At 39.7% G+C, this 18370-nt stretch overlaps 2 protein-coding genes across 9 annotated transcripts in view; both read left to right on the top strand.

The window, feature by feature from the left end:
- Cad99c (cadherin 99C) overlaps nucleotides 1-10997 on the top strand; it is a 93695-nt gene extending 82698 nt beyond the window's left edge. For 3 of the 4 annotated variants that reach the window (XM_072010829.1, XM_072010830.1, XM_072010832.1), the window contains 12 exons: nucleotides 109-426; nucleotides 709-849; nucleotides 1550-1834; nucleotides 2004-2177; nucleotides 2593-2802; nucleotides 4249-4380; nucleotides 4677-4793; nucleotides 5135-5533; nucleotides 5858-6486; nucleotides 6974-7204; nucleotides 7663-7892; nucleotides 8607-10997. In XM_072010829.1, coding sequence (XP_071866930.1) covers nucleotides 109-426; nucleotides 709-849; nucleotides 1550-1834; nucleotides 2004-2177; nucleotides 2593-2802; nucleotides 4249-4380; nucleotides 4677-4793; nucleotides 5135-5533; nucleotides 5858-6486; nucleotides 6974-7204; nucleotides 7663-7892; nucleotides 8607-8923 — 3183 coding nt within the window. In that variant the 3' untranslated portion in view covers nucleotides 8924-10997. The remainder of the gene's footprint in view (nucleotides 1-108; nucleotides 427-708; nucleotides 850-1549; nucleotides 1835-2003; nucleotides 2178-2592; nucleotides 2803-4248; nucleotides 4381-4676; nucleotides 4794-5134; nucleotides 5534-5857; nucleotides 6487-6973; nucleotides 7205-7662; nucleotides 7893-8606) is intronic. The other variant, XM_072010831.1, reaches the window with a different exon arrangement.
- A 786-nt stretch (nucleotides 10998-11783) lies between these two features.
- Nucleotides 11784-18326, top strand: LOC139991055 (tetraspanin-11). 5 transcript variants are annotated; one of them, XM_072010842.1, is made up of 10 exons: nucleotides 11785-13014; nucleotides 13133-13200; nucleotides 13846-13929; nucleotides 14847-15059; nucleotides 15144-15329; nucleotides 15965-16087; nucleotides 16352-16405; nucleotides 16476-16568; nucleotides 16912-16995; nucleotides 17067-18326. In XM_072010842.1, the coding sequence occupies exons 3-10, from the start codon at nucleotides 13882-13884 to the stop codon at nucleotides 17127-17129; spliced, it is 864 nt and encodes a 287-aa protein (XP_071866943.1). In that variant the 5' UTR covers nucleotides 11785-13014; nucleotides 13133-13200; nucleotides 13846-13881; the 3' UTR covers nucleotides 17130-18326. The 5 variants fall into 5 exon arrangements, with proteins under 5 accessions (XP_071866944.1, XP_071866945.1, XP_071866943.1 ...); XM_072010843.1 differs by lacking the exon at nucleotides 13133-13200 and having other exon boundaries at nucleotides 11784-13010; XM_072010844.1 differs by lacking the exon at nucleotides 13133-13200 and having other exon boundaries at nucleotides 11784-13014.
- Nucleotides 18327-18370: the final 44 nt, after the last annotated feature.

Genomic DNA, 18370 nt, shown 5'->3' with positions numbered 1-18370 from the left:
CGGCTATGAATGGTATTTCCTACTTGTTTCACATTGTAAAAGAAAAAGAATAAAAATTTCATATTCGCGACTTGAAAAAATTCGACCGACCGATGTTGAATAATTTAGGTCGAGGCAACGGACAATGACGAAGGGGAGAATGCCGAAATAACATACAGCATCTATCACGTGTCAAATAATGGGCTACATAAATTTAAAATCGATCCGAAGACCGGCCTAATCGAATCCGTGAGAAAGCTCAACGCAGGCGAACAATTCAGCATTACCGTACAAGCTACTGACAAGGGTGGAAAATATTCACAGACGATCGTCGAGGTAAACGTGATTCCTGGACCCAATACCAGGAGTCCCGTCTTCCAGCAACCGGTATACGAGGTGCAAGTCAGCGAGGGAGCGTCCATTAATTCCACGGTCGCAACGATTACCGTAAGTGTTCGTAATTACTTTTAACGGTCATTTTCGTTTTACGCTAACTCGTAAACGTTGTCGAGAGAGCAAGAGGACGTTGAAACGAAGAGTAACCGGTACTGGCCGGAACTGGCGTCGGTTTTATCGGTTAAGCTGCCAAATAGGACGCGATTAACAAGAAACTAGGGAACGTTACCCGTTTCATTTTTTTCATTTTTTCTAACATTTTCTTTCTTTATTTCATCTAAAACTAATCATTTTTACTTACGTTTTTAACTCTGTTTGATCTCTATTTAATAGGCAGTTGACCCAGAGAACGATCCAGTGTCTTACTCGATCGTCTCGGGAAACGATCTGCGTCAATTTGCGATCGGTGACAAATCAGGCGTGATCACTGTTATAAGGAAGTTAGACAGGGAGGATCTGACCCGTTATCAACTGGTAAGTTTATGTTTGCGAATCGTTTAGTGCCTTTACACACTATCGACTAGTCGCCGGTTCAAGACAGTACGTATATGAGCCCGTACACACTGGGCCGTAGCGACCAACCAAGTACATTGAATCAAATTGACAAGCAACTTTTTTACAGACAAGAAATTTTGGAGATAGTTGATCAGGCTTGCACCGCGGACGTCTGATTATTCTGCTATTTTTGAAATTCATTTGCAATCGGTCTTTGGTAAATATTTCTCTATTAGTTATTTCGATCATTGTCAGAAGAGCTGCAATCTCTATGTCATATTCGTTACCGATAGTTTTATTACACTTAACAGCTCGTCGAACGATTTGAAGACCAACAATCGTTTTGTATAGCGTTCTTCTAACGAGGGACGCGCTCGATATTTTCTTTTTTCTTTTTTTCTTTTTTGCAACTTCATAATTACAATGCTTTCCTCGACATCCATTCTGTTGGACGATCTCTACGATATTGACAATTTTCGAGTCGTTGAGCCTCGTCGCTGAGTCTAGTCGCCTGATTTTCGGTTGTCCGGTGATCTGGTTGATGGTGCATGAGCCTCTTAAGCACAGCCGTGTTGTGTTTACCACTCTGCTACGCAGAAACGAGATCTACAATTTTCACAACACTCGCGTTCCATTTCACACAGCCTTGTCTGATTAACATCTTTTTTCTTCGTGATAGCTAATAAAGGCTGAAGATTCTGGCGGTTTGTTCAACACGGCAACTGTAAACATCAAAGTAACAGACATCAACGACAAGAATCCAGAATTCGTCGACTTGCCTTACGAGTTTACCGTGAAGGAAGGAGAAGCTAGGAAACTGATAGGTCGGGTGCATGCTGAAGATGCCGATGAAGGCATCAACGCAGAAATCACGTATTTCGCGCCAGACGACATACCGTTTACTGTCGATCCTGAAACTGGAGATGTGTTGACGAAAATCGTTTTGGACTATGAGCAAAATGATGTATGTTTGATTTTTATAACGTTAGTGATAGTAAAAGTTTCAATATTTCGTTGAGGCAACGATCGTGAGGTACATACGTACATAATAGTGAAACAAAAAAATATATACATGTATATTTAGAGTTTAGGAATAGGAATCGTCAGAAAATTGAAATGATTTCGTTCCTTAGGAATACAAATTTGTGGTAACCGCGAGAGACGGTGCTCCTGATTACCGCTTAGCTACTGCTACGGTTACAGTGAAAGTTATAGATGTCGAGGACGAAGTTCCTGTTTTCCATCAAAGTAGCTACGAGGCTCGAGTTAAAGAGAATATACCAGATTACACGGTGCTTCAAGTAACGGTGAGTTAAGTTTAAGTGACACGATTCGATATCGAAACTAGCGGTTACCAAGTCCACCGTGTCCTGATGGCATGAAACGATTGCTCGACATAAAAAACGAAACTTTCCAAGAAAACGATACGGGCAACACTTTTGATCCATTCGAAAGGATTTGAACGATTGCATCTGCTCCGATTATTTACAAAAAATCGAGTTATTTCGAGTTTGCTAAAAAGATTAAGTAACTTCTGTATTTCATCCACTTTGACTCGATTTTTCTTATTTCTTTTAACTACTTGGTTCATTTTAACATAAATAAATTATAATTTTCGTGGTCGATTCTCGTCGTATCACTGTACTGGAACAAGTAGAACGTTGTAAATTCTAGACGAATAGCCATCCTCATCGAAGCTAAAACAAACGCGATCAATTCCAGGCTGATGATCCGGATACAAAGAAGCAAATCACGTACATGATTAAACAAGGGAACACCGAACTATTCGACATAGACCCGAAGACTGGAGCCATAAAAACCGTTCGCGGTTTGGACTATGAGAGGGAGAACCAGCATATCCTTATAATTGGCACCGTCGAAAATACCAGCGATTCGCCTGGTTCTACTACGAGGGTTGTAGTCAATGTCCAGGTATCGATCGTTGTAATTTTCTTAGACTCTATTGCATCTTGGAGAAATATTACCATTATTCAAAGACGAATACTAGCGAATTTCTGTTCTATTTCCAAAATAAAAGAGAGAAGAAAGATAGGTTAAAAAGAATAGGTAATAAAACTCGTATTTATTTTTAACATGATATATTTATTCCTAACGTCTTGGTATATATGTACTTGGTATATATGTGAAATAAGACGACAAATGAATTAATGCTTTTCGAAAAAAAGTGAAGAGGGGATAAAATATTTATACGTGAAACAAGTATCGTCGATTACATCTAGTAGATAGATGTAGCTAGTTTAGTTAACGAGTCCGTACCGATCTTGAAAACTATAACCAGACCCGAGCCCTCTAAAGCCATCGGAGTTAAGATACGCCCAATCAGCGCTCTTGGTTCCTGACTTTGCTACCTGAAGCAGTTCTGGCCTACAGGGGCCTTCCCTCGTCTCAGGTCGGTACTCTGCTTACCCGCCGACGTCCTTCGGGGAGGCCTAGGGATTGCGCCTGATAAGCACCGTACCTGCGGGGAGGCATAAAGCCTGCGCCTGGCATCCTCCATGGGACATCTAGCCAGCATTTGTTTATAAACCACTACTCCCACGAGTACAACACCAGCCGAGGGCGGGGGAACCTCCGGGGCTCATCTCGGTCCCCGTGGTACCAATCTAAGTCATTGGTGAGACTATCGGAATGGCTCGATGGCCACGTCGCTGCCAGCCGAAATCCCTGTAGCTGTCGTTACAGGCAGGACCAGATGGGACTCACATAAGCGGCACAAAATCTCCTTGGCTTGGAGATCGTGGGTGCGCTACTACGCAAGGCGGGATAGAGTGTAGCCGTAATTAAAGCGCCCTACACTCCCGGTGACCTATCCTGCGGTGTACATAGGGGATTCACGTAAGCGGCACGCTTGTCCCGACAGTCCCCTCCCCCACCCCTGGCTTGGAGAACGTGGGTTTGTCAGATTCCATAGACTCACGCAAGCGGGTGTACAGTGGAGTTAAAAACTCCATGCACACCCGGCGGTCCTCCCTGCGGGAATATACGTGAGACAGTAGGATTCCGTTTATATAAACCTGTCAGTGGACAAGTTGGTTTAAATAACCGGGTAGTTCATTAGGGTTCGTCTTCGCCACCTATGATTTTTTTTTTTTTTTTTCGTTCCTTTAATAGGAATGTATGCTCTTGTAAGATGATTCTACGAAACATTTGCTCTTAAATAGATAAGAATGTTGCAAATTTGTATCAACTACTTAACTTCGCCGAGTATACTTTGTATCTATAGTTTTCGATCGTTCACAGTATCGATCAGAGTTTTAGTTTAATTAAAAGCAGGTCAATTAAGAAGACCTACTACGAAATATAATCGGACAATTTTTTTCAAGAAAGATGGTAATACATGCCTTTATTATTCATCAGGACGTTAACGACATTCCACCAGTGTTCACGTCAGTTCCTCGTCCGATTACGCTGGATGACGATGTTCCCATTGGCACGACGGTCATTAATCTCATAGCAACAGATTCCGATGGCACTGCTCCCGGAAATCAAGTACGTACTCGCAATTAGTAATCCTTAAGTGGTGGACCGCGAATAACGATGACTCTCGTCAATTATTTTTCATTCATACAAATCTTTTTACTTTGTTTTTCCGGAATGCGTTTATGCTATTTTCTTTATTAGAAATTATACGTATACATACATAATTTCTATTTGTAACTAATATCGCATAACGATAAAAAGAAAAGAAATTGCTATCATTTGCCCCTTGATCGGATGTGATGGATGTTGGTCATGGCAGTTAACGTACAAAAGAAAGTCGATCATTATTGTCTTTCGATTTATAGGTGAGATACGAAATTGTCGGCCGTGAAATAGCGAACAAATATTTTGTGATCGATCCAGACACTGGCGTGCTTAGGATACGAGACGATTTGCGTAAGGAAACGAACACTGAATATCAGGTAATATATGTGTATGTATATATGTATGTATATATGTATGCATGTATGTATATATGTATGAATGTATATATGTATGTATGTATGTATGTATGTATGTATGCATGAATGTATGTATGTATGTATGTATGTATGTATGTATGTATGTATGTATGTATGTATGTATGGATGGATGTATGTATGTATGAATGGATATAGATATAAAACGCTTAAAATCTCACGTTTCTATTCGCTTTTATCACGGAGTTCAACGTCGTTCTTTCTACGATGAATCTTGAACGTCTATCGTAAAATTAGACATAAGCCGAGCAGCATTCATCAGGACGAAGTTATTAATGTTTCAGGTTGATGTTCGCGCGTACGACATGGGAGAACCGCAATTGGCGTCTGTCACGACAGTGCCAGTTTATGTTCGTCACGTGGCCACGGTGCCGCCAGAAATCGGCTTGGGTTTTGCAGAAAATTCCTACAACGTCGAAGTACCGGAAGATGCGGGCGACAATACGTTGATCAAGATAATCACGGTCATTAATAGTCACGCACACGATACTACGCCATTAAAATGCGAAATTTATAGCGGTAACGAGAAGGAATTATTCGAAGCGAATGTTACGGAAGAACGGAATTGCGCGCTTAGACTCAAGAAAGGAGTCTTGGATTACGAAACAACGGAATCCTACCAAGTGAAACTTAAGTTGGAATCTTTATCAGGTCTATTGAATACTGACAGGAATACAACGATGGTACGTACTTACGAATAGGATATATTAACGTTGATTAGTATGTAAATAACAAAGGAAAAGTTGATTTTAGAAAAGCATCTAACATCGTATGATCATTTTATCGTCGTAACGATGTGCGATTAATTGTTGGAATTAAAGAAAAAAGAAAAGAATACAAAAATATAGTTAGAAAACAACTCAAACGCCGAATCGTAACATTATAAACATTATCAATTTCAAAATATATAATTTGTCAACCAGGCCATAAATATATGCCGAATAGAATTGATCTACGATTTGCCTTTTCTTCGAAAGACTCGTTCGAATTTCACTTCTGGATTGCAGGTAAAGATTCAAGTGCTCGACGTAAACGACAATAAACCGGAGTTCATTTTCGCGGACAGTAGAGCAAAACTATCGAGAGGACGTTACTTCGCTGCGATTCCCCGAACCGCCCAATTCGCGTCGACGGTTATACAAGTGAAAGCACACGATAAAGATAACGGGAAGTACGGGAAGCTCGAGTACAAAATACTTGGTGGACGAGGATCGGACTACTTCGCCATGGACAGTTCTTCCGGAATAATAAGAACTACCGCGACTTTCGATAACGTGGATCTGTCCGAGCTTCCATTCAAATTCGACGTTCGAGTTCGAGATAATCCTAATTCGACTGACAACTTTAACTCGATCGTAGCTCCAGTTATAGTGAATCTGATCGAAGAGGAGAATCTAATGATTCTAGTAGTTCAGGACGCGCCGCCAGACACGTTGCAGAAGGAAGCATCCAAAATCGCTGGTATCATCGAGGAGAAGAGCGGTCTCCTGATCGGTATCGATAGAGTAGCAGTGAGAAAAAATTTGACGAAAAATGGAACTGTCGAGATGTACCCTCAGGATTCCGACGTGTGGTTCTACGCGATCGATCCAGATACAGAAGCTATTTTAGATAGGAACAGTTCGCGTATACAAAGGTAATTCGTTATTTATACATTATATATACATTATATTATGATCTCAATATTATCCGTAGTCGTAGTATCGATACGAGAATCTAACAATCATCGTGATTAAAGTTTTTTAATATAGAAGAGAACAACTGCATGCTCATCGCGTTTTTCTTTCCTTTCTTCTCAAAAATACATGATATCGTATGCATGTATACTATATGTAGTCTATATGTAGTCTATATGTAGTATTATCTAGGAAAAAAAGGAAAAAACAATATTATTCTTACTTATTCGTTTCCAAGTCTACAAGTAATTTTTCATTTTCATTACGGATACGCGAAAATCTCGCAGTCATCGTAAATAGTAAGTACATAGAACGTAACAATTTTTTTATAGCTACGTAATGCCGAATCGACGGTTCGCGCGCGACTTTGTCTCGAGGCTTATCTACACATTGCCGAGTGCTTGAACTCGAAGGCCAACTTGCGAAATACGTGTGGTTCTATTGCAGATCGATTATCGAAAAAACGGCTATGTCAAATATCACCTTCGACGTGTCGACGCTGGTCCGAGCGAATGCGATAGACATTCACGCGCCAGTAATGCCAGCCGAGTCAGTACGCACGCAAACCGCCATCGCTTTCAGCGGCGAGGTATTTCCGTATGCCTTGATAATCATCGCGTGTGTCATCTTGTTCCTAGGCATAGCTGGCATTATCTATATTTGCGTCTCCTGGTCCAGGTAAGTTGCTCGTTTCCGTTAGTGACAACGTGTTCATACATTTGATTTGTTTTCCCTAACCTACTGTCAATGCGTTAATTATCGTGAACAGAAAGGAAAACATTGGATATTCGAACGATCGGGCTCGACTTGGTTCCTAACATATAATTTAATGATTCAATGGTTCAGACATAACGGCCAATTTTGAGCGCGGCTGTCGTGGCAATAACGTTGTTACCGTGTTAATATCGTGTGAAAGAATCGTTTTTAAGTGCCGCAATGAATATTTATACCAGCGACGAGCCCGCGTACCATGCAAATTCATCGCTCCCTTTATTACATTCGTTAGAATTAATTACGCTTTCCGGCGTAGTTACCTCTTAAAATTAAAATTAAAACGTTTAGCGCTGCGATACGTCACACGGTTGTTCAACACTAACTATTCGCTACACGAATATTCTGTTGTCTCGTGTGCATAGATACAAAGCGTACAAGGAACGAATGCAGCGGATGTACGTCGTGCCCCGTTACGATCCTGTGTACGTCGAGCCAAATTTGAAAGAATACGAGACACAGGTGCTTCAAATGAGCGTGCCTGTCGACGACAACGACAGCTATAACGATCTCCAGCTTGATTTCAGCAATAAGAATCATGCGTTCAGCTTGGACAATGTTAGCTATATTACCAAAGATCACGGAGAAAGTACCGGTAATTCAAATATTTTCTAACGATTATTACAGTTACATACGCGCTATTATTGTCTATTATAACATCAGCGAGTGTAAAACATGTATCGATGATTTCCGAAATTTCCAAGCTCTTCGACCGATTAAGTATATCGTCAGATATAGAAAATGTAAGAAACGGTGGACAGAATCTTTTGCAAATATTCAAATACGATGTACAACGACGAATCGCTTTGTTGCAAGGTCTACGATAGTTAACTCTTTTACGATGAGAAGTTCCGAGTAAACCTTAAAACGATAAGAAATATCATATAGCTGAAACGGTTAAAGATAAGAGCGGGTAAAATACACCGCTTTAAAAATAATTGTTTGCTTCGGAAGGTTTAATACTCTATCTATGTGAATTTATTACATCAGACCGACTTTTATACCTCACCTTACACCCTTCTCATTTTTCTCTTTTTTATCTTTAGAAATCTTCCGAATTCCAAATTCGTACGAATCATTTTGAACGGTGGAATATAGAGCTTCAAAGCGGAAGCGAAATCTCGGTTTTTAACAACGCTACGATATTTCTTAGTTAACCATCGATTTACTGGTCGAAGAAGAGTTTGAAAACTCTCGAATTTTTTTTTTTTTTTTTGTGTTCCTCTGAAAAATGGTTTCCCTCGACGTGAAAATAATTAGCAAGACGAGGAGGACGGAATTGATGGACGCGTATTTATCATCTGTTTAGGTCAACAGAGCCCTGTAAGTTCCGAAGCGGCGACCACGGCACGTGCTTCCAGCATAGTCGGTACCCACGGAGAGACGAACATTCACTCATTACGACGATCGACCCTTGGTAGAAAAAATCATAACAGCAACGCGAACACGTTGAACAACCACGACACGACGCCTGTCTTAAATCCACTCTACAATCACGGTAACGATCTACTCAGTCCTAGTCCGTCGAACGATAACGTCACGTTCAGAGAAAAAAGGGATTATTCTCATCTAGGATTCACGTACTTGGGTGAACAAAGCCCGGTAGAAACGACCACAGAGTTATAAAAAAGGTTGCGTGTGAAATTAAAGACGAAGAAGGGGCTCGGATATGCTCAACTCGAGACTTTTGCTAGAATTCTTGTTCCAGGTTTTGCGCTGTGCGATCATTTTTTACGATGTCGACCTATCGGTTAAAAGAGACAAATTACAGCGTCGCGTTGCCAAGTATTCGTTATTAATCGTGAGACATCGCCGGCGCCGGCGCGACACTCGTTTCCAAAGGCGATTGCGTATTTTTGAGATTAAATTCGCGAGGATTAAAACAAAGTTCGTTTCGTAGCTTTGCCCGAGACGACGACCGAACCGAAGCGAACCGAAAGCAAGCGCCAGTGCATTTTTAAACGAGCACAAGAATTTGTTCCACGTGAGGAATCTTCAATCGAATTGTTGCGATGAATAGAGCAGCGTATGTGCCACCACGCGAAACGACATTGCGAATACTCTCTATCGACGATGAACAAAATCCGGCGAATTTCTCTCTGCGAAAAACGTCGAAAAGCGTTAAAAAACTTTCAACGTTGTCCGTTGCGCATTGCGGTTCTACAAAATGCGAATCAACGTGGCACGGCGCGATCAAAATCATTATTTTCACGGTTTTGTTTAGAAAATCCGCCAACGAGCGCGGTTATCACGACTGTACAACGAAATTGCCATCGATTTTGCGACAATAGTGCGCGACTTCAATGTGATTTATGCTTCTTGCTCCGATGCAATGACCAAAAATGCTGCGTGCTCGTGGTATAATCGAAAAGCAAAATCTGAAGATCGAGGCACCGTTCAAGCACGAGTCTTTCAAGTCTCCTCCGACCATCGCCTGATATTCTCAGGGTTAGCGACAATGAAACTCTTTTTTTTTTTACTTTACATCGAGATACGAATACACATTTCGTTCAAGTATTCGTGAGTCGGTAATTTGTAGCTACAACGAGAATATAAAGAATATACTTCAAATGTATATACGCATAGACCGTTGCTACGTCGCTGCCGCTGCGAATATTTCGCCTTGGTGACGAAGGTCATTTACATCGAATCTATGCTGTGCAATAGTTCATTGTCTCCCGCGATAATATTGACGAATAGAGTTCATTTTGCGCACGATGCGTCCATCGTCAATTCTCGTTTACGTCTAAATCGATGATACAAATTTTTATTCGAAACATGTGCAGAAAACGCATAGCAGTAATTATGAGTCATCGTACCGTCCAACGTAGTAGTAAGGATTAATAATAAAATAATAGATTTCTAAAGGTTGTATGTGAGCGAATAATGGAACGTGTGCACTGTGTATATGTGATCGGCCCGTGAACTTAAATATGTATATGCATGAGAGAGACTCCCGTAAAACCATTGTATAATAAGATCTTTTTATTTATAATTGCGCGTTTGCTCATATTATTATTATTATTATTATTATTATTATTATTATTATTATTATTATTATTATTACTCAACCAATAGTACACATCCTTGTTACGTACTGTTATAGAGTGAAAATTTTCTTCGGCTATTCACGCGTTATTTTTTCTCGCAAACATTTTTTATTCCCTTTCCTTCTTTTAACCTTGAACTACGAAGCGGACCGCTCTTTCAAAGTGCGGTTCTTTTTGCAGATGTTGGATAAGTAGGCGAGTGATTACGCAATTGAATATAAAATACGTGAAACGCGTTTAAATACGATGATACTTACGATTTACTTATCGTAAACTTACTTATTGATCGGCAAATATCGTGTACTTGATATAATAATTTCCAATACAGATTTATTTCGAGCCTTGTATGTAAGATCTGTTAAATCGATTATTTGCATCCATTACATTATGCGGTGAACGATATCCAATAATGTAATTTATTATATAAGAGAAAATTGTGAGACTTGATCGATTAAATCTCTAGTCGTATGGCGAACACCTTTATAACGAATCTCTCGATCGTTTCTACTTTGTTTAGGATACAACGTCGAAAAATTATCCGCATCGCCGATTCTTTGACTAGAGCGTTAACATCTTTTACTCATAGTTGTTTAAAGTACGAATGCTGTAAAAATTGTTAATACCTAATAAATCCATTATATTTACATAAAGTCGATCTTTTATATTAATCTATATAATTTGAAAGCTCGCTGGACTCTTAATCAGTTTCAGTAAATGCTATTAACAACAAAATTAGTGCAGTTTAGAGCTATCGTTTATAATGTGCTTTATTTAAGACTCTCTTGACAATTCTTTATCGATGAAAGAAAGGCTATAACCATACGTGTCTTTGCAAAATCTAGATTTTATTTTTTATTCGATGGTAATAATGTGATCGAAATAATCTTTGAGAAGAAAGAAAGAGAGAGAGAGAGAGAGAAATAAGATAATAGGAAGCGAACAATTTTTTCATGTTATCAATGCGCACATTTTTAAATAAAATATCAATATCGATAATGAGAGGAAATGAACATTCTACATAATTTTAGAGTGAAATATATTCAATAAGAATATTTACATATTATGTACAAACGTTTGAATTATATCAAAATAATATCGTGCAACAATATTGTGAAGGTACAGTATGTGTATATGCATAGTATTCTAATATATATTAGTATATTAGCTCTCTGATAACATAGTGTCGTTTTTATAAATTAATATATATTTGTATGTATATTGTGCACAATATACATAAGATAAATCTTGATAATATAATAATAATACCATATAATATTTTTACGAAAATGCTTATAAATACAACTGAAAAGACGCAAACTAAAAGACATACTACAAACTGTTCCACTTCGAAACGAAACGCGAACATTTCTCTGCATTACGAACATCGTACACATCGAACGATTCCCAGTTTTCATTTTGTTTAAACTGAACGAATCCCGCTGTGTGATCCCGCTGTGATCATATGTTTGCCTCAGTTGTTCGTAATAAGAAAAGAAAAGAAGATACATGGTAGCAGCAAGATCGCGCGGTAGAATATCGCTCGCGTGCATTCTGGATTATCGGTGCGCGTTGCGGAAAAATGCGAAAATGCGAAAATACGGAAATTCGAAAAAGTAAGTTTTAAGTAATTTTATTCGTAAATCGAGCGGTGAAGTTCAGAGCGAAAGAATATGGCGCACGCAAATGTATCAGAGGAGCCGATGCAAGTACGATCTTATCTCTAAATATGAACTCACGAACAAGATTCCAAACGAAATTGGTCGGTCCGGTTAAAAGCAGCGTTGATAATTGGAGCAATTAAACTTGTAAACTGATGCGAAAGCTAGGCAATTGACGACTAGTGGTCGTTCGTACGGTGGTCTAACGTTCATCATTGACGACGGAACGAAAGCTGGTCGAGTGGCGAAACGTCTAGACTAACGAGCAGGGATCGACTAGGACTCGCGTCGGCGCGGTTACAATGCGACGCAGCCGCATCTGGACCAACCACCGGACGACGTAGGGGCGGAAGATGAGCGGAAGGTGGGAAGGAGAGAGCGTACCGCTCCCGAAGCAGATGACGTCGGAGTTAGCAGCATTTACCCTCGGCAGTATCGTTGCGATAGCACACGGCAGAATTCTCTATCGGTGTTTGGAGTGAGATCCATTCGAGGAGACTCGCGGAAACTCCGGGAGTTGGCACGTGAGATCGGTACATCGATTTTTCTCGGTAACCAGCATCTTTCTCCAACGACGCTCCGTCGATTGCCGTGCGCGCGCGCGCGCGCGTGTGTGTGAGCGCGCGCGTGTGTGTGCGTGTGTGTGTGTACTTCGTCTTGGTCGCCCTCTCAGCGTGCGGGAACCTCTACGTGCTCGTGCTTGAATTTAATAACGGGAAACGGGAGTCGAAAGAAAAGTGAAGAACAAAATGAGAGAGTGAATAGGCAAACGTTACGAATCGTGAACTACTTGTGAATTGATCTACAGAGAAGAATAATTGGAAATCAGTTTTCTGGTTTTTGTTTCTACGGTGTTACTGGTCTTTTTACGCTTTGTTTCCCGCCCTTGTTTCTCTTATGTTTCGAGTAGCTGTCAGCAGAAAGTAGGAGAATCAACAGGACCAGCAACTGGCAGCCTATTCCTCCGTCAAAGCCTGTTTACACGAATGATCCCGCTGGAATATGGCAAGTAATATCATAGAAGAGTAGCTATGAATATTTATGTGAAAGGTCTCGTTTGAGTATTCGTAGCATGCACAATGGTGGTATTTCGATTAAAAGCGGTCAATTTTTCTTTCGTCCATTAGAGACGTGAGAAGGCATAGCAAGCAACTGTACGTGATTTTCCAGGGAACTTTAATTAATTTCCAAACGTGTAAGTACTTAGAATTAATTGGTAATAAGTTGTATGTCTGTGATCGCTTAATCGTGGATTTACTGTGGTCGTACGATATTAATATGTATAACCGTATATGAACCGTCCACGCATCGATCCGATAATTTCGCCTTTGATCCCGATTAGTTGCAATGGTGTTTTAACATTTCGTCGTTTAACCCATTAACTCACGCTATAAAGTCAACATCGAAACGAAAAGCTGAAACAGAGGTATTACATTATTGCGCCAGGGTATATCCGATTCGCAGTAATTTTTCAATTCCCTTTGAAGCGTAGGTAGATCGTGCACCTTTGAGTATAATTGCGTCCCTAGAGTGACACGGGCATTTTAAAGGCTCATTCTTCTAAGGTACGGTAGGTTTTAATTCTAGTGAGTGGATCAGAAAATACGTAGATAGACGCACGCTTCGCTCGCATCGCATCACAAGATTCGCCAACACCTGCTTGCATTTATCTTCGTTCTGCTAATATTTACGTTCTTAATCGCGCTCTTTATAAATTGTCAATTCGTTCGAAAGCGTTGATATTCAAAAATTCAAGTGAAAGGCATTTGTCAACTTTTAGAATAAAGTCGAAATCATCTGGATTTTAAAGTAACTGATACAAGTGATGTTATCTTTGCAGATCAATGACTAATTTGATGTCTTGAAAACGACCGACATGAAGTATTTGAAATTCGTCCTATTTACGTTCAACATATTGATATGGGTAAAGTATTAATCGTTTAATTTCAGATTATATCTATCTATGTATGTATGTATACATATATTGTACGAATAGATCGGATGTTTGTACAGCGTACCTACGGTTTTCGTATTTTTATTCTGTTTTATATTTGTACGAAATAAAGATAAGAATTCAGAAACATTTCTTCGTGCAGAAATGAAAACAGGAATAATTCGGTACTTTATAAAGAATCGTGGTGTTTTCTGATAAAGCGTAAACAAAGAATGAACGCGTATCGTCACTAATAATATACCATCGATACATACATATATCGATAAAGTCAATCACCTAGGAAGTTCAATAACAGTTAACAGTAAGTAAGCCAACAACGGTACGCTTGTAATAAAAACGAAGCGGCACGTAAAAGTTAAGTTTCGGAAGATTGGTCATTTATCGTTAGTGATAAAATTGCAATGTTTCGACAACAAAAACGAAGGAAAAAATGGAAAAATATCGAGCGTCTGGCGTAAAGGTCTTACACCGTAACATTGTGAAAGACAGATGTTTCGTTGCTTTACGGATGATTGTTTGGAAACGTAGAATAATTTTCTAATAAACTTATGTAGAGATAGTAACTCTAATAATAACCAACGATGTAAAAGCTTTTAGATTCTAGGATTAAACGTCATTAGTTAGATACACTATCTATCGTTGAAATACATAGGGTATTTTATGTTACTGGACCGTGAGACGCAATACTGTACTGCAATACCGAAGTATACGAAGCTAACAAGACCGAAACGCATACGTGTCTAAAGGCGAAAACAGAAGGTTCAATTTCGTTGCATAAACGATATTTTGTTGCGTACCGCGGTTGCATAAAGTACCTTACAAATGGTTTAGTAGTATGGATAGTAGTATATTAGTAGATAACTACATAAAAAGAAATTACTCGATAGTTGGCTGGGTGTACGGTACTGATGATAGGGGCATGCTTGCTATTGGAACCAAGCAAAGGGCACCTGTTAAATCTTTTCGTGCCCGACGCCACGCCGCACGAAACTATTAACCTGATAGCTTGTAGCTTGGTCGGTCTCGGATTTACGGTGCTGACGGTCGGTTTCTTCGGATGTCGCGCTGCTCTCTATGGAAATCAATGCATACTGGCCACCGTAAGTTATCGATAGATGCACTTCGTGCGCTACACCTATAACAGAAGCACGGCCAAGGTCTACGATACATTTTTAACTGTCCAGTACATGAGCATGCTCGTGGCACTGATCATTACCGAACTCATCACCGCTGCCGTCGGTGGACTAATGACATTTCGAATACTTTCTGGATTGGAGGAGCGGCTGATTAACAAATTGGCCGAGGATTACGGTCACGAACCGACTAGCGACATACCCTTCAGCCACAGTCTCGACTTTGCGCAATATAAGGTAAAACTGCTAATAACACCGATCGATTGTTTATTCACTGAGGTTGTTTATCGCGCGCAATTATTCTTTGGTTATATCACTGACTCTCCTAGTCGATCGATCGATTAACCACCGGAAAAGACATAAACTAGCCACTTCCTGAATTTTCGCTCGATCGGGCAACTATTCATTAGTTGTTCTTTTGCATATTGTTCTATATGTTAGTGACAAACGTACATACGTCGTACGACATCGCACCTTTAAAAGATGCGACATTTGGAAACGTAAGAACGTTCGACTGTTCGTCACCACGCCAAATCAAATGATTTTCCTATTGAGGTTCCGAAATGCGAGAACATTTGCAAATTTGCGCAACCGCACGACGATATGTAACGGTTTTCATACGATCCCTTCGTCGTAGCGTCGCGTCGCGTGGAATCGCGTCGTGTCAATCGGTCGACGGAAATATCCATTAAGTTTCAAAGGCAATTCTCGTCCACGTGTTCGTCTCTATGTATAACGAGCGGCGAGAGATCGAAAGCCGCACAATGCAAATTTTATTTCGCGCCCGAGCGACATCCAATGCACGACACGGTACATCATTCATCCAACCACATTGCGATGGTCCAAAGAGCACACGAATCATTCCATTACAGTTTAATTGCTGCGGAATACACGGATACGGGGACTACAATGGCACGGCATGGTGGAGAGACGCGCAAATTTCGGGCAACAGGAGGCAGGTGCCGCTTACGTGTTGCGTTTTAAAAAATACAGAGGTACGGAAAAGCTATTTTCGTAGTATAATTACACACCCCCTTTATAGCAGATCCTATACACTTTTAGATACTTCACGAAACGTTAAAAATATACCTGTACGTATGCAGATGTATTATACATCGAAATATTCCGCAATTCTATTTACTGCTCGATCTTTTTACATTTTTGTGCACCGAATAAAACCGCGACTATAAACCGTTACGAAATAAGTAAATGTCATATGTCTGTATATATGAAAATCATTGATTCGTATTACCTCGCAGGTAAAAAATACGGGAAGTCCAATGAGCGTCGTGTCGAGAGTGTTCAGCAAACATGTAAGTAATTTGATCAAGTTTGAACTTTCTCTTCATACTGCATTCATGAAATTCTTATTTCTCGCGGAAGAACGAGAAACCGTGGCTAAGCCCGAAACCAGTGGACGAAATAGCATGTCAAGTGGAAGACGAAGAGGGTCACGATGGATATCGACATAAAGAGGTAGAGTTTCGCTCTAAGATTTAATCATTTTAAAAAGAAATATCGTAACATCGTCGATCTAAAGAAGTATAAAGGAATTCCAATTTTTTCTCGGTTTGTGCATTAATTCTAATATTGATTCTAATTTCGATTAAACCGTTCTTTTTTTTCGTATAAGTAATTACGGTGCACGACGTACATATATGTCAGTATGGTCGGCCAGGTTAACGAAAGAATCGAAAGCACAAAGAGAATGCAACAGCTATCGTTTACCGTTAAATCTACGAACGACAAATATTTGAAATAGCGATCTTACGTTTTATGTTCATCGGTTGATTTCTTATGTTATGAAATGTTTTTATAGGGCTGCCTCTCGAAAGTTACAAGTTGGTTGCAGTGTGAAAGCTTCACATTAGTATTCCTGGGTATGGCAATGGCTGGTATACAAGTACGTTTTCACAGAATACCCAAGATTTCAGATATTTGAAATCTAATCACGGATACGTTCGTATGTTTCAGACATTCGGTATAATAACTTCGGCTTTCCTTTGTCGAACGATAAGGGATATGCAAGTGGATTGAGAAGGCGATGTCAAAGGCACAAAACTAAAGGAGAACCAATTTCCAGTTCCCAGTTTAGTTGGGTTTACGAGGAAATCGGACGCGTTATTTTGATATTTCATTCGTTCAGTTTCAACGATTTTGTTATGAAAATCGATTTAATCGAGGGAACAACGATACACGTGATAATACCTGGACGTTTCGAGCAGATTTCATAAGAGATTTGGCGAGACATCCTCCGAAATCACTGGCGAAAAGATTTTTAAGATTTTATTTTTAAAAACAATCGATGGTTGCGACATTTACCGTAGAATAATAGAAAGTTGCGCTTGCTCGAAACCTTCAAAACCATTCCCGTCCCTTGTATGCGTGTTTCATTATAAAATATCGTAGCGAACTCGAACGAGAGAGAAATATCTACGATACTGTATATAAAACGTTATTCACTCCGAATACGAAATACTCCGGTTTTACCAACGTTTGCAATAGGACTTTATATCGCGTTCTATAATGACGTTCGCTTTTGCAAATTACGAGAAAAGCGATATTCTTACTGCGGCATTCCTACGCACTGTGAGGTGGTAAATTTTTTATCACGGGTGAATCTGTAAATACATATGTACTTACGTGCTAAGAGCGGAGCGAGAAAACGCGGCGAGAGAATCGTCTATCACCCTTTTTTGCTTGCGAAATTCACTTGACAAGATCTCGTTTTTCACACCACGTGGACGCGTGACTTATACATTGGCAAGCGCATATGTTTCAAAATATCTTGTGATTTTTTACTGGCGAAATACACCATCGAAGTGAGAATGTATCCGATATCAATATATATATATATATATATATATATATTGTGTGTGCGTGTGATAGAAATTCATAAATTCATCTATGTAAATGCCAGCGCAAGCCGCTTGAAAGAACTGGATGTGTATCCAGATAACAAAAAAAGCGAGAGATCTAATGTATTCTCCGGTATAGTGTCTGCAATGAATGTTCACGCAAGAAGAAAAAGAAGACAGATGCATGCATCTTACAATAATTCGTGCCAAATAGATAATATATGTACTGATACATACCTGATGCGACTTGCGACGAGCTAGTTTAACTTTGTTATACCTTTATTTTCTGATAAAATTTGTTGGAAAGTATTTGGCGCGTTCGTAAAATATAGCAGGAAAACAATAAAATTATTGCTCTCTGTACATAAAATACTTATTCGATGTTTCATATTTTCAACAGCGAACAAAAAGAATTTCATT

Source organism: Bombus fervidus, chromosome 9, assembly GCF_041682495.2.
Source record: "Bombus fervidus isolate BK054 chromosome 9, iyBomFerv1, whole genome shotgun sequence".
Classification (NCBI taxonomy): Eukaryota; Metazoa; Arthropoda; class Insecta; order Hymenoptera; family Apidae; genus Bombus; species Bombus fervidus.
The sequence above is the reverse complement of the archived record's forward strand: the minus strand, read 5'-3'. Positions and strand labels throughout refer to the sequence as shown.

Coding starts and splice junctions, on each gene's coding strand:
- LOC139991055 (XM_072010843.1), top strand. CDS start 13,882: ATGAAGTATTTGAAATTCGTCCTATTTACGTTCAACATATTGATATGG. Junction 15,060..15,143: donor ATCAATGCATACTGGCCACC/GTAAGTTATCGA, acceptor TTAACTGTCCAG/TACATGAGCATGCTCGTGGC. Junction 16,406..16,475: donor CGAGAGTGTTCAGCAAACAT/GTAAGTAATTTG, acceptor TTCTCGCGGAAG/AACGAGAAACCGTGGCTAAG.